This window comes from Cebus imitator, unplaced genomic scaffold (genome assembly GCF_001604975.1).
Source record: "Cebus imitator isolate Cc_AM_T3 unplaced genomic scaffold, Cebus_imitator-1.0 Scaffold563, whole genome shotgun sequence".
Lineage (NCBI taxonomy): Eukaryota > Metazoa > Chordata > Mammalia > Primates > Cebidae > Cebus > Cebus imitator.
Window position 1 is genome coordinate 202,938 of NW_016107878.1, and position 22,156 is coordinate 225,093.

At 55.9% G+C, this 22,156-nt stretch overlaps 1 protein-coding gene across 1 annotated transcript in view; it reads left to right on the plus strand.

Moving 5' to 3' along the window:
- ANO1 (anoctamin 1) overlaps positions 1-22,156 on the plus strand; it is a 194,185-nt gene that overhangs the window by 133,918 nt on the left and 38,111 nt on the right. The window contains exons 13-14 of the mRNA XM_037734002.1: positions 5,886-6,046; positions 21,063-21,145. Coding sequence (XP_037589930.1) covers positions 5,886-6,046; positions 21,063-21,145 — 244 coding nt within the window. The remainder of the gene's footprint in view (positions 1-5,885; positions 6,047-21,062; positions 21,146-22,156) is intronic.

Below are 22,156 nucleotides of genomic sequence, written 5' to 3' on the forward strand. Positions count from 1 at the left end.
GGGGAGGTGAGACGTGAATGCTAGGCCTCGGCGCAGGCTGGCACTCAGGGGAGGTGAGACGTGAATGCTTGGCCTCGGCGCAGGCTGGCACTCGGGAGGTGATACGTGAATCCTAGGCCTTGGCGCAGGCTGGCACTCTTGGGAGGTGAGACATAAATGCTAGTGGCCTCCGTTCAGGCTGGCACTCGGGGAGGTGAGACATGAATGCTAGGCCTCGGTGCAGGCTGGCACTCAAGGGCTGTACAGTAGGCTCCACCCGCTCAGCTTCCTAAGGGTACCTGCTTCCCTTAACCCCACGGACCCAGGAAATGCTGCAGGAACCATTCCATAATGGAGGATTGCACCCCACAGCAAAGCCAGGCGTCTGAATGTAGATCCCATGTGCCTTCTGCTGTTCACCAAGGGGATGTCAGATGTCAGGAGCCTGGAGAAGGCGGCCCAGGCCCGAGGCAGCCATGCATCGCTCAGGGGCGCAGTTCCCCCAAGTGACTCCAGAACAAGAGTCCAGTTTTCCCTGGTGTGGTGGTGCATGCCTGTAATCCCAACAAATTGGGAGGCTGAGGCTGGAGGATCCCTTGAGCCCGGGAGGTGGAGGCCGCAGTGAACCGTGATCTCACCACTGTACTCCAGCCTGGAGGACAGAGTGAGACCCTATAGCCACAAGAAAAAAAGTCAACTTTCGAGAAGCTCAGCCTCAGTGTGCAGAGCCCCTCTGGTGCTTTTGTAGGTATTTCTTAGATCTCCTGACACGAACCTGGGGGTAATTTCAGGCTCCCAGCCTCTGGCAGGGACTCTGTGCCGACGGGCAGTGCCTTCGGTGTGCAAATCGCTCTGCCAGGGAATCGACTCTAAAGGTGAATTTGGGCTGGCCCTGCCCTGCAGGGGCTTAAAACCTCAGAAAAGCCCTAAAATGTCAGTTTGGTGGTTCTTCAAACCACTCCTGCCAAGTATCTCCAGAGCAGAGCTACAGTTCGGAAACTGTGTCCTCTGAGCCTGTCTGTAAAGACCCAGTCAGTCTTAGCTAGGAAAGAAACTGACTCTTAGTAGCACGGAAAGACCATATCTGGTCAATTTTTGTTTAAATGCTGTTTTGATACATGAATAACACCTGAAATATTCCACCCACCCGATCCGAAGCTCTGAGGAATCTGGCTTATCTCCGCTTTGGCGTTATTTGGTCCGAGGCAGGAGAGAGCATTCCCTTTTGTTTGCTGATGTGGTATGAGGTCATGGGCACTTGGGTTTGGTTGTGGTAAAATCACCGTAGCCCAGATTTAGTGGGGATTGTAATACCGGCTTTAGGCCAAGAGCTCAAAGCCAGAGGGCAATGGTGAGTGCAAGGTGGGGATTGTCACCATGACCCCCGGAGGAAGCCTGGGGGACGGCCATCTTCCTTCCTTCCTCCCCTTGGAGGGTGGCCTCAGCAGGGAGGCTCTGCCTCCCAGGGGGTGGCCTTGCCAGCTTGGCCCTTCCACCACATGGCCAGAAACGGCAGTTACTCAGGATTCAGCCGCTGTCGGCAGCGGCCAGGCCAAAGCCAAGGCCAAGCCCCACGGGTGAGCTGGAGCGAAGCAGGAGGTGCGTGCTCCCTGCAGGGTCCATCCCGTCCCCACCAAGCGTGTAGGGAAGCCCGTGCCCAGCGTGGAGCTGCCTGCCGCCCTTGCACCTGTGGGCCTCCCTACACAACAGAGCTTCCTGCTCTTTCTATTTTGGCTAAAGGTGGTGAAGTGAGAGGCAGAGGAGGATTTAAAACTGGCAGGAAAAGGCTTTTTTGTGGGGCTGATGGTGTTTGTGCTGGAAGCTGAGTGGGGCAGGGAGGAGAGCGCAGGAGAGCCGCAGGGCTCACGGCAGGCCGTGGGTGTACACCTGAGTCCTCCCTGTCCCCAATCCCACCACTGTGGACTCCAGGCCACCCTCAGGCCAGGTGGTCACTGTGGGCTGGGTCGCATGCTGACGATGACGGGCCTTCCACATGCCTGTTCTCTGAGAAAGGGGCTCACATTGTGCCTGACCGGGGACGCCCTGCCCCCACAACGTGCTGCCTCCTTCTGCCCTTGAGAGGCCCCAGAAGAGAGGAGGCTGAGTGAGGGGCAAGAGATGAGCCCCGAGAGCCCGTTCCTGGCTCTGCTTAAAGCTCGCTGCTGCTGCAAGGCGCCCGGCTACTGCATAATGATGACAAGAGCGTTGGTGACACATGACGGCTGAGGGCTGCCAGGCGCTGCTCCGAGGGCCACTCGTGTTGGTTGTTGGTTGTTTGATCCTCCTGACAACCTGTTAACACGGCTTCTCTTCACTATCAGCAACCCCATTCTGCAGAAGGGAAAACAAGGCCACACGGATCACAAATGCCAGAGCTGAGATACGAACCCAGAGCTACCCGGCCGCGAGGGCAGGTTCTCCCCCCACCTCTGTGTGCCTGCCCGCCCCAGCCAGCCCCTGCTCCCATGCACACACACACACACACTTTCTCACACTCACACACGCACTCACACACACACAGACTCACACACACCTGTATGCACCTGCTAACCCCACCCGACCCCTGCTCCCATGCACACACACACACACACACACACACTCACACACACACACACACACACACACACACACACAGACTCACACACACCTGTATGCACCTGCCCACCCCACCCGGCCCCTGCTCCCATGCACATGCTCACACTCACACACTCTAACACACACTCCCTCTCTCACACACACACCTGTGTGTGCCTGCCCACCCCACCCAGCCCCTGCTCCCATGTACATGCTGACACTCACACACACACACCTGTGAGCGCCTGCCCACCCCACCTGGCCCCTGCTCTCATGCACACACACACACACACACACATGTGTGCGCCTGCCCACCCCACCCGGCCCCTGCTCTCATGCACACACACACTCACACACTCACACACACACACACACCTGTGTGCACCTGCCCACCCCACCCGGCCCCTGCTCTCATGCACACACACACATACAGTCACACACACACACACACCTGTGTGCACCTGCCCACACCACCCAGCCCCTGCTGCCATGCACACACACTCACACACTCATGCACACACACACACACATACACTCACACACCTGTATGTGCCTGCCCACCCCCCCGGCCCCTGTTCCCATGCACACACATACACTCACACACACACCTGTGTGCACCTGCCCACCCCACCTGGCCCACTCCATGCACACACACACACTTGCCACACTCACACCCTCACACACACTCACACTGAACCTGCCCACTCCACCTGGCCCCTGCTTCCACGCACACACTCACACACACTCACACATGCCACACACCCCCTCACATACATACTCACACTGTGCACCTGCCCACCCCACCCATCCACTGCTGCCATGCACATGCTCACACACACACTCATACACACACACCTGTGTGCACCTGCCCACCTCACCTGGCTTCTGCTCCCTTGCACACACATACTTGCCACACTCACACCCTCACACACATACACTCACACTGTGCACCTGCCCATCCCACCCAGCCCATGCACACACTCACACACTTACACTCACACACACACACATACACTCACACTGTGCACCTGCCCACCCCACCCGGCCCATGCACACACTCACACACACACACACATACACTCACACCTCTATGCACCTGCCCACCTCGCCCAGCCCCTGCTCCCATGCACACACTCACACTCACACACACACACATACACATGCTTCCTCCATGCTCCAGGCGTGGCCATGGCTGCAGTGAATCGTTTTTACCTGCCCACCTTTTGTGCCCAACACAGTGCCCGGCACGTGCAGTACCTATACCACTTTTTTTTTTTTTTTTTTTGAGATGCAGTCTCGCTCTGTCACCCAGGCTGGAGTACAATGGAGTGATCTTGGCTCACTGAAACCTCTGCCTCCAAGGTTAAAGTGATTCTCCTGCCCCAGCCTCCCAGGTAGCTGGTATTATAGGCGCGTGCCACCACACCCAGCTAATTTTTGTATTTTTAATAGAGATGGGGTTTCACCATGTTGGCCAGGATGGCCTCGATCTCTTGACCTCGTGATCTGCCCGCCTTGGCCTCCCAAAGTGCTGGGATTACAGGTGTGAGCCACCCCGCCTGGCCTAATTTTTGTATTTTTATAGAGACGGGGTTTCACTACGTTGGCCAGGCTGGTCTCAAAGTCCTGACCTCCAGTGATCTGCCTGCCTCAGCCTCCCAAAGTGCTGGGATTACAGGCATGAGCCACCTCACCTGGCCCTACACTACTTTTTAATAAATGTTTAGGGACTGAAGGAAGAGAAGTGAACCAGGATGCCCGTGACGCTGGGCACAGAGGAGGCCCCGCGGAGCCTCGTGGAGGAGGTTTACTAAACACCGGCTGCTGTGAGTCAGGCGTGATTCTGCGTACAAGTTCAGGGTATCCAGAAAGTCAAAAAACAAACACCCCCTTCCCCCAGATGACCCTCTGACCTCACCAGCCTGGGTGTGTGTTTAGAGCCACAGCTTTGTCCAAAGTAGCAGAAAGGAGAAAGTTCAAAGCAGGCCAGAGCGGAAAGGACCTGATCCTGACCCCCTCCTCATCTTCCAGTAAGAAAAACTGAGTCTGAGGCTAAAGGACCTGGCCAGGGTCACAGGGTACGTGTAGCTGACTGAGGGCCCAGCCAGGCCACCCGGCTTCCACAAGGAGCCCCCCACGGCCCTTGAGCAGATGAGATCCATGCGGCGCTCAAGCTTTGACGATACAGAGATCAGGATTCACGTCCCACTCTGCCGTGCGGCCCTGAAGAAGTCGCTTCTGCTTCCTGGGCTCCGGGATTGTAATGGTCCCCAGTGCTGGTCCAGGCAGGTGGCACATCTGTGCCGGCCAGTGATGAGGCTCCTGCCATGCCTGGAAGTATTGGTGTTTTCTAATACGAGTGGGAGAGAGTCCGCTTGGTGGGAAGGAGGCAGAGCTGGGCCTCGGGCATCACGAAGATGCTCTCTTCTGGCCGCAGTGTTGGGCTCTGGCCCCAGGCTCGCCTGTGCTCAGCAGAGCAGAAGCCTGCACTGAGCGGGACCATCGTCCTGGCAGGCCCCCATTGCTTCCCGAGTGAGCCTACAGGGTGGGCCTCCCCTGCGCCGGGTGGCTGGGGACCTGTTCCTCCTGGCCCAGTGCCCCGTCTCCCAGAGAGGAGTCCTGGGATCCCCGTTTCTCCACCTCCTGTGTCCAGACCACCAGGCCGCATCCGGGGCAGCCGCCCCACAAGGCGATGGAGCTGCTGCGGGAACGGCACCTGGGCAGTGCCTGGTGTAGAGCGAGGGCCCTCGTCTCTCACCGTTTGCCAGGGCCTCATAACGTAAAGACCTGGCGAGCACCTGCTATTGGCACAAGCCCTGACAGTGGCTGCTGATTAGAGGGGGCAGGCTGGGAACTCTACCTCTCCTAGAAGTGGCTCAAGGACCGGCCTTGGAGGCGGCTGCCTCGGGGTCACCCCAGAGGTGAACGTTCCCGGCCCATCTCCTGCCACAAAGCAAGTCTGGGTGACTCCACCCCCAGGCCCGGCAACAGAGACTGCAGGGCCCCATGCGAGACGAAAACGCAGGACCCTTGTTCAGAAATCACGGTGTGTTTTAAGACGGCAATAGGGGAGCGTTAAACCAAGCGTGAGGCCCTGCGAGCTCGGGGCCAGTGCCACATCATGGTCACAGGCCTGTGAAGCTACCCTGGCTGAAGAGTAGGGACCGGGCGTGGCTAAGCAACCCGCTGGTGTCCACCATGGCAGGGACCTGGGGGACCCTCACCCTCCCCTGGCTCAGGCCCAGCACGTCCTCCCAGGCCAGCTCAGCACCCAGGAAGCAGGCACTCCATCCGCATGGCCCCGCCACTCCAGGCCTGCCCCTGTCTTGCAGCATGGAGATGTGTGACCAGAGATACAACATCACCATGTGTCCGCTTTGCGACAAGACCTGCAGCTACTGGAAGATGAGCTCAGCCTGCGCCACGGCCCGGGCCAGCCACCTCTTCGACAACCCCGCCACCGTCTTCTTCTCCGTCTTCATGGCCCTCTGGGGTAAGCAGAGCCCCAGCACGCTGGGATTTTGGGTGGTGGTGAGTCTGAGTGGTCACTACCCTTCTGCCTGCCTTTGTGAAATCATCCTCAGGCAGGCATGGCCAGGAAAAAACGAAGGGGGAGGTGGAAGTGACCCCCATTTTGTGTTCAGGTTACTGGGGTCTGCACTGCATCAAGAGACACACAGGGGTTCTCCTGACCCAGCCAAGAGGCCCTTAGGGAAAGCCTGGGAGGGACATTTTTCTCCGAGAAATCCTGACAAGTGCGTGGGGTCACTCAGCTCCTGATTCCAAAACTGTGCCCTTTGCTGCTGGACTTCGCTGCCACCCAAACCTAAGGCACCAGGCTCCTCCCCCAGGAAGGCTCCCTAACCCCAGTCCTACCTGATACCCGACTCTAGCTTTAGGGGCTTGGGCGGTTGGTAGGTGGTGGCTGAATGCATTTCTGCAGAAGTTTTGGATCAGCAAGCAGGGCCGTTCTATCCTCTGTGGCCCCAGGTCACAGCCTCTGCCAGCTGGGCTTTGAGATGCCCCCGGTGGGCAGCCTGTACTGAGCCATCCCAGACCCAGCCCCATGCCGGGCACTGGAGCCCCCATTTTTCCCTGTGAGCTACCACTTTGCAGGAGATGGGGTCAGGAAGCAAACCTGATATATCTGCTGCTCTGAAAGCTGCAGCATAGGTTTCTAGCGGGGCCCCATGGTAAGCGTGCGGGGCTGCGGCAGGAACTGCAGGTGGGAGGGGCATCAGAGCATCTGGAGAGGCCAGCAAGGACACGCTGAGAAGAACTTAGCGTGCTCACGCTGAGGAATCAGAACCCAGTGCCGTCGGCTGCTGTGTCAATGACGTTTTCCTGTCTTATGCTGGAGGCAGAGACCACAAGCCTAACAGGGAGAGAGGGGTGCCATAGCGGGGCCCAACTCCGGGAAGGGCACCTACTAGAAAGTGCGAGATAAGTGACTGGGAGCCTCACCGCGCCCTCCCCAGCCCTGGGGGCCCCTGACTTCATCCCACCTGTTTCCTCTTTCCCTGCCAAAATTGCTGGGAGCAGTCCAGCCCCTAGACTCCCTACTTCTCCAAAGAAAGGGCCTCCGATGGAAAAGAGATCATTCCAAAGGACTCCACACTTTGTTTCAGCTCCCATGCTGTTCCCGTGAGTTAAGGAGACACGGGCAGGCTTGGCATCCCCACACTTGACCATGAGCAAAAGGCGTTTAAGGGCCCTGGAGACAGCAGCCACCACATCCTTCCACCCCACGTTCTGCCCATCCCTGCCATCACCTTCCGGTCTGGGAGGGCACAGCCCTCTGAGAGCCCCTGGCTGGTGTCCTCTGCAGCGGCCTCCAAAGGCACCCACTTTTGTGGGACTCTCCAAATGTCCAGTAATTCCCGGGCGCACAGAACCGGGTCTCCCTCCTCCTCGGAGAAAGATGCAGGTGGTGTTTCATCTTCTCCTTCTCCGATTATAAGCACCACCTGCCCAGTGAGAGCCCGTTCCCAGGGGATGGGAGCAGAGGCCGGAGGAGCCTCGATGAAGAAAGAAGCCGTCTCGGGCTGTCGTAACCCCATGCCCAGCCAACACGCCGGGCGGTAGCAGGTCTCTGTGATAAGCGCCTGCTGTGGTTCTTGTTTTGGGAGCCCAAAGAGCTCCGTGGCATTCTGATCACTGCAGATTCCTTCTTCTGAATGCCAGTGTATCACCCACTCATGCCTTCCAGGTCACCTGTGGGAGTGCCTCCTGGGCAGGCATGGGTGCTGAGCCCACAGAACAAGCCTTTCCCCCCAGGCCTCCCTCCTTCTTGGAGTTCCTTCTGCAAGACCATCCTTTGAGAGGGTGCGGGCAGTGCAGACCGGTCTACGCCCTGGTTGTTTGGGGAGAGACCCACAAGCGCCTGGTCCCTCACGTGTTGGACTGGGCAGCGGCCCTGTGGCCCCCGGGCCTGTGGACCCTTCGACAGGCGATCGTCCAGGGCTGGCCGACCCACGCCGGTTCCTGCTGGAGGCCCTGGGCCTGGGCCTGCTTCCCAGGCAGCAGCAGCGTTGGGCGTGTCCGTCCCCCATGGTTCTCAAACTGGGTCCCATAGGCCTCTGCAGGGTTCCACACCCTGCAGAGGTTTGTGGGCAAGGGAGGGATGCCCGGGTACACATGGAAATTGGCATCTCATCTCAGGTGCCCACGACCCTGAGAGTGAGCGTCGTGAGACCCTGCAGAGGCCCCTCCCTCGCCTCACCCTGGTCTCGGTCCTGACTTAAATGAGCACAGCCCCGTGGCCGATATCGAGTTTAGGACTTCTGCCTGGAGTTAAGGGAAGACGTGAGTTCCTCTGCTGAGGGTCGAAGGCTCAGCCAGGGCCCGAAAGCCTCTGTGAGCAAGGGAGAGTCAGGAGAGGCCTTTCCTAGTGAGGTCAGGTGCCTGTGGCCAGCCGTCTGCACCTGCCTGGGAGCCACCTTCTGACACCCTCAGCTCCACCACATGAGGCTATGGGCCGAGCAGTGTGAGGGGTAGGTCTCGCGTTCCTGGAATTCCAGTCACAGGTGGGGACAGACACAAGCAGAAATCAGCATAGCCTCGAGATAAATGCAGCCTTCCTCTTTGTGGACAAAGGCGTTTGATTCTCCAGAGGAAGTGGGGAATGGGAGCCGTGGGTTGGAAGCTCAAGGTAGGGAGTGATTTCCAGCGGTGAGCAGGAAGAAGCGCTGAGCTGGACTGGCCAGGGAGGGGGTGAGCGCCCCGTGCTGGGAAGCATTCAAGCTGAGGTTGGAGGACTTCTGGCTGGGGCTACTGCAGAGCATTGGGAGGTGATGTCTGTGTGGTGTCTGTGTGTGGTCCAAGGCCACGTGGCTTATGGGAAGAGCCCCAGGCCTGCAGCCCAGCTCTGGGTTTTAATTTGGGGATGAAAATGTATTATAAATTTAGAATTACACATGTAGGGTCAGCAGCAGTCTGTCATTGCTGACAAGCCTGTGTCCGAGCTCGCTGTTATTTATCATGCTGTACCCGAACAGCTGAGAACCTGTCCCCAGTTCACAGAGGAGGAAAGCTCTCACCTTGTGCTTGGTGGCCTCTGTCCATGCAGTGACTTCCTCTCCTTCAGAAAAGAATAGCAGCTGGCCAGGCTGTAATCCCAGCACTTTGGGAGGCCGAGGAGGGCAGATCACCTGCAATCAGGAGTTCGTGAAACCCCGGCTCTACTAAAAATACAAAAATTAGCCGGGCACCTGTAATTCCAGCTACTTGGGAGTCTGAGGCTGCAGAATTGCTTGAACCCAGGAGGCAGAGGTTGCCGTGAGCCGAGATTGTGCCATTGCACTCCAGCCTGGGCAAAAAGAGTGAAACTCTGTTTCCAAAAAAAGAAAGAAAGAAAAAGAAAAGAATCACAGCTGAAAGTAAGTGAGCTTTATTTTCTGCCAGGCATTGTGGTAGCATCTTCTGTGTCCTGATGCACTCCCCCAAGGAGATAAATAGCTTTATTTACCTCCTTGGCAATTTCCCAAGCTTTACCAGCTGGTAAGCAGGGCTTGAACCCCCAAATTCTGGTTTCTGAGCCCCAAATACTTTTTCATAGGTTTTGTTTTAGTTGAAGTTATTTTTCTTTCCAACTTTCATTTTAGGCTCAGAGGCTGCACGTGCAGATCTGTTGCATGGGTCAATTGCGTGACGTGGGTTTGGTGTGCCGGTTAGTTTGTCACCCAGATAATCAGCACAGTACCTGCTAGGTAGTCTTTCCACCCTCCAGGAGGCCCCAGCGCCTCCTGTCCCCTTCTCTGTGTCCCTGTGTACTCAGTGTTTAGCTCCCACTTAAAGGTGAGAACGTGCGGCATTTGGTTTTCTGTTCCTGCGTCAGTTTTGTTCTCTCAGGTTAATGGTCTCTAGTCCATCCACGTTGCTGCAAAGGACGTGATTTCCTTCTTTTTATGACTGCGCAGTATTCCATGGTCTGTATGGACCACATCTTTTTCTCCTTCTTCTGTTGAGACAGTGTCTCTCTGTTGTCCAGGCTGCAGTGCTGTGGTGCCATCTTAGCTCACTGCAACCTCCACCTCCCATGTGTAGGCAACTCTCCTGCCTCAGCCTCCCGAGTAGCTGGGATGACGCCACCGTGCCTGGCTAATTTTTACATTTTTAGTAGAGTTGGGGTTTCACCATGTTGGCTGGGCTGGTCTTGAACTCCTGACCTCAGGTGATCTGCCCATCTCAGCCTCCCAAAGTGTTGCGATTACAGGAATGAGCCACCACACCCAGCCTGGACCAACTGTTCTTTACCCAGTCCACCGCTCATGGGCACCTGTGTAGAGTCCATCCGTGTGCTCTTACAAATGGTGCTGCAATAAACATATGCATGCATGCATCTCTTTTTGTTTTGTTTTGTGTTTTGTTTTTTGTCTTGTTTTGTTTTGTTTGAGACGGGAATTCCACTCTGTTGCCCAGGCTGAAGTGCAATGACACGATCTCAGCTCACCGCAACCTCCGCCTCCCAAGTTCCAGCGATTCTCCTGCCTCAGCCTCCCGAGTAGCTGGGATTACAGGCGCGCACCACCACGCTCAGCAAATTTTGTATTTTTAGTAGAGACAGGGTTTCTTCATGTTGGTCAGGATGGTCTTGAACTCCTGACCTCAGGTGATCCACCCACCTCAGCCTCCCAAAGTGCTGGGATTACAGGTGTGAGCCACCGCACCCGGCCACATGTGTCTTTATGGTAGAACAATTGATATTCCTTTGGGCACATACCCAGTAATGGGATTGCTGAGTTAAATGGTACTTCTGTTTTAAGTTATTTGAGAGATCTCCATCTTGAGCCTCAAATACCTGACTCTAGGCCTTACTCTGTGGGTGTTACTAACTGGCTCCGGCTGGTATGTGTGCTGAATGGGTGCCTTACTTACTCCTGACTGGGTTACCTCCAAGTTTCTCTCTCACCTAGAATAGGTTCCTCATCTGTCTCCACAAAGACACATCTCCTTCCCTTTGGGAGCTGCACTGAGGACTGCCTCTGTGCCAGGCCCTCAGCCTCTGTGCCAGGTCCTCGGCTCGCTCTGTAACCCCACAGCAGCCCCAGACCAAGGCTCTGTTCTTTCCTCTGGTGAAGACACTAAAATGTTAGCAGAAAGGGGTCTTGATCCACAGCCCAGGAGAGGCGTCTTGGCTCTCACACGAGAAGGAATTCAAGGTGAGTCCACAGTGCAAAGTAAAGCAAGTTTATCAGGAAAGTAAAGGAGTGACCAGGCACGGTGGCTCCCGCCTGTAATCCCAGCACTCTGGGAGGCCAAGGCAGGTGGATCACCTGAGGTCTGGAGTTCAAGACCAGCCTGGCCAACATGGTGAAACCCCATCCCTACTAAAAATACAAAAAATTAGCCGGGCGTGGTGGCGTGTACCTATAATCCCAGCTACTTGGAAGGCTGAGACAGGAGAATCGCTTGAACCCAGGAGGCAGAGGTTGCAGTGAGCTGAGATTGTGCCACTGCCCTCTAGCCTAGACGACAGAGCAAGACTCCCTCTCAAGAAAAGAAAAAAAAAAAAAAAAAAAAAAAAAAAAAAAAAAAAAAAAAAAAAAAAAACAGAAAGAAAACCAGTGAAAGAATCGCTACAGAATAGGGCATTCCAAAAGCAAGAGAAGGAACATGCCCACCCTAGATGCAGGGCGTGTTTATATAGAGAATGACAAAGAAAATCATGGGGAGATATGGTTGGCTTCAATGGTTTGTGATAAAGGATTAATTTTCTTAATTACTATATGTTGCAATAATTAATATTACTATCTTTAAAGCAAAGTTAAGAATGCCTTTGTTCTCAACATGGATATCAGGGCATTCCCAGTCTGGGTCTGTTTAGTAAACATTATCAATCTGTTCCCTTAACGTAAACATCTGGAGGCTAGGAATACCTGACCCTCTGGGAACATTGTTCCTAGCCCTTACTCAAGATGGAGTTGCTCTGGTGGGAATGCCTCTGACAGAAGCACAGAGAGGTTACGTGACTTGCCTGAGCTCACACAGCTAACAGATCCCTAACAGACGTCTCAGATGCGCACCCCGGCCCATCTGCCTCCAAGGTCCCAGCGCATGCCCCGGTTTCACCTCTGCACGCAAACGTTCCCCAGGCCCTCATCATGGACCCTCTTGGGGGAGCGGACATGTGCCTCGAGCCAGTATCAGGGACGGGCAGGTGCAGTGCTGCTGAGCACACCGGCACCCTCGGGGCTGTGCTTGTGCATTTGGCGGCCCTGTTTCCTGAAGTCACATTGCCTGTTTTGCAATTCTTTGCTGAACACCTAGGGCCTTGCGCCCCAAGAACTGCGGGCCAGCCCCTTCCTAGCAGTTGCCTGCATTCCCCCCACTCTGGGAGAGCGGGAATCTGTGCCTGCTGATCCCCCAGACTCACTCTGGGAGAGCGGGAATCTGTGCCTGCTGACCCCCCAGACTCACTCTGGGAGAGCGGGAATCTGTACCTGCTAACCCCCCAGACTCTGGGAGAGCAGAAATCTGTACCTGCTGACCCCCTAGACTCTGGGAGAGCGGGAATCTGTACCTGCTGACCCCCCAGACTCTGGGAGAGCGGGAATCTGTACCTGCTGACCCCCCAGACTCTGGGAGAGCAGAAATCTGTACCTGCTGAGCCTCCCCACTCTGGGAGAGCAGGAATCTGTCTCTGCTGACCATCCCCCCCACTCTGGGAGAGCAGGACTCTGTGCCTGCTGACCCTGCTGGTCTCACCCCTCCCTGGCTTCACTTCAACCCTGGGAGACAACAGATGTGACCCGACTGTCAAATAGAGTCAAGTACAAGTTCCATCTGCACACTCCCATTTTGAGCAGGGGGGGGAGGAGTTCACAAAAAAAGCCAGGCCACTCCCGAGAAGCCCTTACTTTAGAGAAAAGGAGCTTATTCTAAATCAAGACAGAAACAACAGGAAAGAACCCACTTTGGCTGAGAGGTGTGCACAGAGACAGAGGAACAAAGCCCCACCCGGGCCCTCTCACACCGGCCCTCAAGGGCAATCACCAGGGATCGCTCCTTGGGTGTTTTTAATCCCTTATTCAGTGATTTGTTCTTTACCCTCTAAGGGATTATTTTCCCTCTGGTGTTTCTTCTCCCCCTGCGTCCTTTCTTTTCCTGTCTCCAGCTGTTCTCATTTCTGCTCCTACAATGGCAAAGAGGCATAAACCTGTTTCCGCCTGGCGGCCGGGAGCCTGGCCGTGACCACCCATCCGCCAGGGTGTGGGGCTCCGTATTCAGGTGGATGAATCACTTCCAGCCTGCTCTTTTAATCGTGGCTTCCACTGGGGTCCGGCTTTCCTGGAGCTGACACGTTGGTCCCAGAGACTTGAGTTTGCTGCTTGCTGTCTGGGATTTCTGCGATTTGAAAGCCTCAAATAAGACGTCTCATTAAGCAATGCTGAGCCCTATTTAGCTATTCACTTGGATCCATTTTCTGAAATTATGGCATAATAATGGGGTTTTAACTGCTTGTCAGTTCCACGAAGAACAAAGGAATGTATCTGATTTGAGCCTGGCAGCAGAAAGCCCAGGAAAGATGGTCTCAACTTTAATGAAATGTTCCAGAGATGGAACTGGAACCCTCCCAAGGGCTGGGCCTGAGATTGTAAGTGGAGTTGACAAGTCACCCAGCTGAGTCACTCCCAGCTAGGTGGGGACGTAGGGGGTGCCCTGTGATCGTCTTCGGGAGCTAAATTTGTTCCAGGGATAAATAGGTAGGGTTCCTGGTGACTCAGAGCAAAAGGGAAGGCCGAAGGCCCTCGTGCCCCGCCCGCCTCCACTGAGCACTCACGTGTGGGAGCAGAGCTCTGCCCCGTCCTGCCGCTCCCCGGGAGACCCAGCTCTGACCTCCAGTTCTGGAGTCTGCACTAAGCAAACATTGCACGGTGTCGGGAGCTATAGGTTAGCGAAAGGTGGTTTCCAGCGAAGGGTCGGTGTGTTAGTCAGCTCCAGCTGCCATCGCCTAATGCCACGGGTGGGTGCCTGCGATAATAGACACGTATTTCCCACAGTTCTGGGTATGGATCAAGGTGCCAGCTGATTGGGCCCACGGCTCGGCTTTCAGACAGCCACCTTCTCCCCGTGTCCTCAGGTGGCAAAGGGAGAGACAGGAGGCCAGTTCTCTGCTGTCTCCTCTTCCAAGGGCACGAATCCTATCATGGGGGCCCCACCCTCATGACCTCAGCTAAACCCAATCGGCCCAAAAGTGCCCGTCTTCAAATACCATTACATGGAGCTTTAGGGCCTCCACATGAATTTGGGGGGATGCAAGTCAACCCAGAGCAGGGAGTCACATTTCTAGGAGGGGAATGGATAGGGACTCCACGTGCACAGTCCAAGCAAGACGCACCCCTGCTCTGTGGTCGTGTCAGGGACTGTGCCCTCCCTGCCTCCCAGAGCTGGTGGGCTCAGGGGTAGAGGGCAGAGGCTCAAAAGATGCGACCCCAGTGGGCATGAGTGTCACTGGGGAGATGGGACTGTCCACTGGGCAGCTCGCTCAGAAGAACCGAGAGAGCATCAAATGAAGCGCCTGAGACTGTGCCCTGGTTTTGGCAACAGTATCTCAGGGGAGAGGGAGCTCAGAAACGGTTTCCGTCAGCCAGCCGAGGAGGCACCGTGGAAATAGGGAAATTGGAGTGAGGCCTGAGCAGTAGAGGCACTGGAATGGGTCGAGGCGGGGTGGCATGCCGCCTGGGAGGAGAGCCAGCTAACCTGTTGTGTGGAGGGACGGTTGGAGAGGGACGGCAGAAGAAGGGAGGGGTCGGCACTTCCCGATGCCTGCTGGCTCCAGGGCAGCTATGGAGCTTGTTCAGAACGCAGATTCTGGGGGCCCTGGGTGACTCCGCCGTTCAGGCATCTGCATTTTAACAAGCTCCCTGGGGAGATTCAGAAACACCTCGGATTCCCGGACCCACACTGAGAAATCCCAGAGGAATTGGACAGATTGCCCCCACCCCACTCCCGCCACAGGTAACCACACATGGGTGTCCCTCCCGCCCATTCCCCTGTGGTTCCTGCAAGATGTGGCAGGTGCACATGAATACGTAAGGGGAATCTACGCCCATCATTCTATCATTAGCTTTTTGTAAATTGCAGTGAAATTCACCTGACCATGTTAAGTGCACGATTCAGCGGCATTGAGCACGTGTTATGCATCCACGCCTCTAATTCCAGAACATTTTCATGATGTTGAAGGGAAACCCTGTCCCCATGAAGCAGTCAGTCCTCCTTCCCCCCTACCCCAGCCCCTGGCAACTACCAGTCTGCTTTCTGCCTCGATGAATTTAACTATAAATGTTCTGAGTATTTTATATAAATGGGATGATACAACATATGGCCTCCGTCCTGTGGGGAGCTCTGATGGGGACACGTGGAGATCCCCACAACAAAGCCGGGCTGTAAGAGCGGCCTCTGTCAAGCCCTTACAGAGACGCAGGCCCTGCCCTGAGCACCGCTTGCAGATGAAATCAGGGACACCCCATGACAGACCCTCTCAGGCAGGCGCTGGTAACAAGCCCATTTCTCAGATGTGGAGACTGAGGTTGGCAGCGGTGTGTTCAACTGCCCACGCTCACCCCTGATGAGATCCTCTGCAGACCCAGAGTCTTTCGCTCACCTGCTGCCTCCGGATGCCTTTCTGATAAGTTTGTGTGACTCTGTGCTGTGAAAATCAATATGGGAAGGGACGGTAGCCCAACCACCCGCTCCCGCCCAGCCTGGCTTCTTGCTTGCTGCCACCCTCTGTGCTGTGTGCTGTGCTGACTCCTGGGCTCCGCATTTCGGGGGGATGGGCTCGTCCCTTTGGCCACCTTGTGAGGCTGCTACGCTCAAGGCCGTTTCTCGCTGTTGCTTCGTTGTACACGCATGTGGATGGGAAGCCCCGTCCCTGCTGCTGGCTGATGTGGGCATCGGAAGGCCTGGGTCTAGGTTTCTGCCCTTCCTTGATGAGTCCCCTGACATCTCAGAACCTCAGCTCCGTGTCTGTAAAATGGAGCCCGTCGTCCCCACATTGAGGGGGCCGGGGCAGGATCCGAGGGGATCAGATGTGGGAAAGCCCCGTGCCAGCACCTGGTGGCAGCTGGGTATTATGCAGCGTTTGTGTGATGTGGTTGGTACATTGGCAAGGAGGGCCAGGGTCGGGAGCCTCAGAGGGCAGGAATGGGAACCGTGTGTGGGTGAGGAGGGGGGGCCACAGGAGCACTCTTCGGGAGGACGATGCTCAGGGTTCTTCCTGCCTTCGTTCAACCCGCTGGAAGGTGGTTCTTCATGCCACTCGTGATGCCAGCTTTGAGGGCTGCCCACCAGGCACAGCATGAGCCTTCACATCTCCCTTCCTGCTGGCCAAGCCTGACTCCACAGCTCCACCTCCACGCCCAGTGCCCACAGAAGCCGGACAATAGGGCATGGTGGGGTCTGTGGCCACGTGGAAAAGGCATGCCCACGTTTTGACCAAGGGGTGATCGTTGCTCAGCTCCAGCCTTCAGCTGGCAGTGCTTCTGCCTTTTAAAGGAGAAGCAGGAAAGGCATAATTTTTACGTCAAATGTCTTTATTTTTTAAACATAACTGAGCCAAACAAGGCTCGTCTTTGTGTCACCTGTACCCCCACCCCAACCCCAGCCACAGGTTCTGTTCTAGGCTCCAGCCTGAGTCCTGGTCAATCTACAGACACCTCCAGGACATGCTCCTTGCTTCTGTCTGAAGACACGGTACAAATTTTAGAGCAAGAATACTAGGGTTCAAGGCCAGGTGTGGTTACTCACGACTATAATCCAGCACTTCGGGAGGCTGAGGCGAGCAGATCACTTCAGCTCAGGAGTTCAAGACCAGCCTGTCCAATGTGGTGAAACCCCATCTCTACTAAAAATGCAAAATTAGCCAGGCTTGGTGGCACACACCTATAGTCCTAGCTACTTGGGAGGCTGGAAAATTACTTGAACTCAAGAGGCCTCTGCAGTGAGCTGAGATCTCACCACTCCACTCCAGCCTGGGCAACAGAGCAAGACTCCAAAAAAAAAAAAAAAAAAAAAGAAAGAAAGGAATACCAGCCACCAAGCTCTGTGACTTTAGGCAACTTACTTAACCTCTCTGTGCCCCTATTTCTTCATCCATAAGATGGTACACTCTAATAATCAGACTTTTCACAACTACAGCTCTTATTTCCTTAAGGAAAACAAAATATCTGCTCAGAGAGTCGGTCCAGCATCATGGTTCCATGAACACTGGAGTCAAATAGAATGAGGTTCACATCCAGCGGCTGCTGTTCCCCTGCAGCTGACCCTGGGCACAGCACTCCAGCCTCTGAATGTCAGGGTTGTGAATGGCCTCAGCTTTGTAAATCTATGAATGGGAATCATCCCTCCTGCCTGCGGTCGTTGTGGGGATGAGGTTGACTGATGTCTGTAAAAGGCCAGCATGCAGATACGTCCTTGTTAACTGGTGACCGTTGTTATGCTGCAGGCTGGGAGTGCAGAGCGGGCAAAGCCGGGGCGGCAGGGGGTGAGCGTCGTGTTGGAAGCCAAGCCTGGGAAAGGGGAGGAGCCGCGGAGGCTGGGACGGGGAAGGTGCACTGGAGGCAGGGTTCTCCAGAGGGACAGAACGAATAGGCTATGTTGTACGTATGAAGGGGGTTTATTCAGGAGGATCGACTCACACCATCACAAGGTCAAGCCCCAGACAGGCCGTCTGCAAGTCAAGGAGCCAGGAAGCCAGTGGTGGATCAATCTGAGTCCCCAAATCTCAAAAGTCGGGCAGCTGACAGTGCAGCCTTCAGTCTGTGGCCGGAGGCCTGAGAGCCCCTGGCAGAACACCGGTGGGAGTCCAGGTGTCCAAAAGCTGGAGAACTTGGAGTCAGATGTCCAAGGGCAGGAAAGGTCCAGCATGGGAGAAAGGTGAGGCGGGAAGACTCGGCGAGGGTGCTCTTCCACCTCCTCCCACCTGCTTTTTCCAGCTGCGCTGGCAGCAGAGGGGATGGTGCCCACCCAGGTCAGGAGTGGGTCTGCCTGTCCCCCTCTGCTGACTCAAATATTAATCTCCTCTAGCAACACCCTCACAGATACACCCACACAATACTTGGCATCCTTCAATCAAGTTGACACTCAATACTAACCATCACAGCAGGTAAACCGGCCGACTCTGCAGCTGTGCGTTCAGCCAGCCCTCCTGGGCAGTGCTCAGCCCAAAAAAGAGTCGGAACAGAGCATGTTGCCCTGGGCGGGCAGAGGAGGACAGAGAGAGGCAGCTTCCAAAGCTTGGGGAAGGCACCGCCGGGGGCCTTGCAGACCAGGCAGAGACCGGGGGACAGCTGGCCTCCCACACCGCTCCAGAGCAGCGGCAGTGGACAAAGCACATCTTCAAAGAGGCGGAGATCTCCCTGCATTGCCTCCTGGGGAGGGTGCCCACCGCAGACAGGCCGCCCTCAGTGTCCGCCTCCTAATGGTCAGGGGCCCTGGGGGCTGGGGGCCTCCTCCTGAGCCCCCTGCGGCCCACCTCACCTGCCGCAGCCTCCGCGCTCCGTGTGTGTCTGCCGAGTGGCCGGGTTTCCAGCAGGTGTTTAAGCGGTAGCTGTTCCCTCGCCTGCGCAGGTCTGCATCTTGGCATCCCCAGGCTCCCTGGCTCTCCCTCTTCCCAGTAGTTTCAGCCAGTGGGAAGCCCTTTTGGGAGCTCAGAAGGCAGGAGGAAGGGAGCAGCCGAAATATTTCTCCCCATCTCCCTCCACTTGCTGGGACATCCCCAGCAATGACTGCGTCTTCTCCAGGCTCTGCCTCCCCTGGGAAGCCCCTCTTCCTCCGTGATCCCAGCTGCTTCTGAGCAGCTCCAATTTCTGGTTCCAGTATTGACACTGGGCACCTCCTACTGTCCTACCACCCTGAAACGGATGCCAGCTTCTGCCGTGGGTCATCTCTGGGTGGTCCCAGCATCCCCGTGTGGCTTCTCAGCTCTTCCATTGCCTGTGCGGGCAAGTCCCAGGGTTAAATCACCCCAGTGTGAAAGACCTATGCGGCAGGGTTGTCGGCGCTCCTGTTTCCAGGCTGGGCCGGCTGACACGGTGGCTAATCCTTTCGGTGGATGCATCCTAGACAAACCTGTGCACGCTCGGAAGCCCCATTCCCACCTCACCTTAATGGGAAGAGCTTCGTTACACGTAGACTAACGGCCTGTGAACCAGGTTCACGCCCGACACTTGCGTTCTTTCCGGCCACACATTGCTTTCCATCAAGGACCACATTTGTGAATTCACCTTGCATGCCCACAGTCCTACAGCCCATTTTGTTTGCACATCAGTGCTGCTGCTTCTCAGATAAGCCATTTCATCCCTCCGAGCCTCAGTTTCCCCCTCTGTAAAATGGGGGCGAGGGGACTAGCACCTACCTCCCATGGTCACTGTGAGGAGTAAATAACATTGGTGCTCCCTCACTGACACTCCAAGTCTGATTATTAGAAGGTACTATTTTATGGATGAGGAAACAGAGGCAAGAAAGACTAAGTAACTTGCCCAAGTTTACAGAGCTCTGTGGCTGGTACAGCTAGTGCTCGACTTACGACCACGATAGGTTCCGACAGGCCGGTCGTAACACGATTTGGTCGTAAGTTGAGTAGCCTATATGCATGCGGAGATGGTAGTGCTGCCGGAAGCTGGTCTGCACTGTCGTACGCCCAGCTGGGCAACGTTTGCGCTGCCAGACGCGGAGCAGTCGTGGCTAGCGATTGTGGTCGTAAAGTCGAATGGTCGTGTAAGTTGCATAGGTCGTAAGTCAATCAACACCTGTATTGAATTCTGGTGTTCTTGCCCTGAAATTTGTACTGAGCATCTTCAGGCAGATACAAGAGCCTTGTCCTGGGGGTGGTCTGTAGATTGACCAGCTCCCAACAGTGCCTGGCGTGGAACAGCTCAAGAATTGTGAGCTCCAGGGAACTCTGTGGCCATCCTGTCACTCTGCCTCTCAGCTTCTGCTGATTTTCTTTTGCAGGGAGAAGTATTCATGATAAACACTCCAGTCAGGGCCTCTTCTTTTGCACGCTGTGCACTTGCAAAAGTCACTCACTCAATGCGCACTCAAGCAGCTGTCTATGCCAGGCACCTCTGGGAGCTGAGGATCCGGGGAACGAGGCCCCATTCCTGCCCCACACACAAGTCACGAGACAGGGATCCCGATGCAAGGCAGCATGACACCGTGAGCGAGACAGACGAAGGCTGAGGAAGGTCCCAAGAGGCGCTGGGTTTTTCTCACACTGAGGGGAATGATCGGTGGCTTCCTGGAGGAGGCGGCATTTGAACCATGCTTTGTCTGTTGGGAATATGAAGCTGAATGCAGCAGCTGCCAGCACAGTTCAGCAGGCAGACCCCTGGGGTGGTTTGAAGCCCGAGTGAGTCAGTGGCCTTGGCTCACCCCTCATTCCTCCTGACCTCCAAGCCAGGGTCGCCGAGAGCAATGGTGCAGGAGAGTGGAGGCACAGGCTCTGGGCCAGGCTGCCCACCCCTCACTGACTGGCTGGGTAACCTCAGCCGGGACTTGAGTGTCCTGTGCCTCAGTTTCCTCATCTGTAAAAAGAGAGAATGATGGTTTCTGGCCCACAGGATTGGTGGGAGGGCTGAACTCATGAATTCACATGAAGTTCTTACCCCAGTATATCGCCCTTGCTCACCAAGCACTGAGAAAAGAATTCCGGCCGGGCATGGTGGTTCACGCCTGAAATCCCAGTACTTTGGGAGGCCGAGGCGGGCAGATCACCTGAGGTCGGGAGATCGAGACCAGCCTGACCAACACGGTGAAGCCCCCGTCTCTACTAAAAATACAAAAATTAGTTGGGCATGGTGGTGCATGCCTGTGGTCCCAGCTTCTCGGGAGGCTGAGGCAGGAGAATTGCTTGAACCTGGGAGGCGGAGGTTGCAGTGAGCCAAGATTGCACCACTGCACTCCAGCCTGGGCAACAAGAGCACGACTCCGTCTCAGAAAAAAAGAAAAGAAAAGAAAAGAAGAGAGTGCCTTTATGTCATCGGGACTCTGGATTTCCCCCACAGCTGCCACCTTCATGGAGCACTGGAAGCGGAAGCAGATGAGGCTGAACTACCGCTGGGACCTCACGGGCTTCGAGGAGGAAGAGGTCAGTGGCTTTGGCGCCTTGCACGTCACACCCTTCCCACTTTCCCCTGCCCAGGACCTCCTTAGGACTCACATGGAAGCCCGGGGCCAAAAAGAGCCCCTGGTCCAAGCAAACGCAAGGCCGCCCACCACCCCACCCCACCGTCTGCCTCGCCGCGTATTGCCCTGGCATTCCAAATGCCCTCCGTGGCTGGAGTGACCGCTCCCTGTCTGCTGAAGTGTTTCCATCCCCATGCTCACGTGGCACACCAGCCACCGGCGGTGGTTCATGCCAGGGCCCACCACACTGACTGTATTGTGTCTGGGGGCTGCCCGGGCTGTCGGCACCACCCGTGGGGGTGGAGAGGGAATGGACGCTGCCCGGGGACCTCCAAAAGTGGCCGTGAGCCCTTGCCTCCTCGACCTTCCCCAGAGCCAGCTCTGTGCCGGCAGCTGGGCATGGCTGACGAGTGGGGACTGGTCCTTTACCAACATAGACGGAAAGGCAGCGCCGGGCATCTGCCTGCTCCAGAGAGAGGGACATTCAGTATTACGTGGCCCCTGGGCTGCCAGGTGACCTGCACTCCCAGGGATCCCAAGTCCAGCAGCAATTCCCTTCAGGGTCGGTGGGAGTGAAAAGGAGTGACAGTCCCCACAATCAGCCTTGGAGCACAAGAGGCCACCCCATGCACATGCCGTAAGGTGCAACCACGCAGGGCGCTATTTAATCTTATAAGACATGCTCCCCCTGTTTTTGGAGACAGGGTCTCCGTCTGTCACCTAAGCTGGAGTGCAATGGCATGACCACAGCTCACTGCGGCCTCAACCTCCCGGGCTCAAGCCATCCTCCCACTTCAGTCTCCTGGGTAGCTGGGGCCACAGGCACGCACAAGCACGCCTGGCTAATTGTTTGATTTTTGGTAATAGTTAGGGTCTGGCCGTGTCGCCCGGGTTACACTACACAGGCTCTTCCTTTTAAAAAGAGGAACTTCCATGCATTTTTATTGCAATGTGGACATTTCCTTTAAAAGAT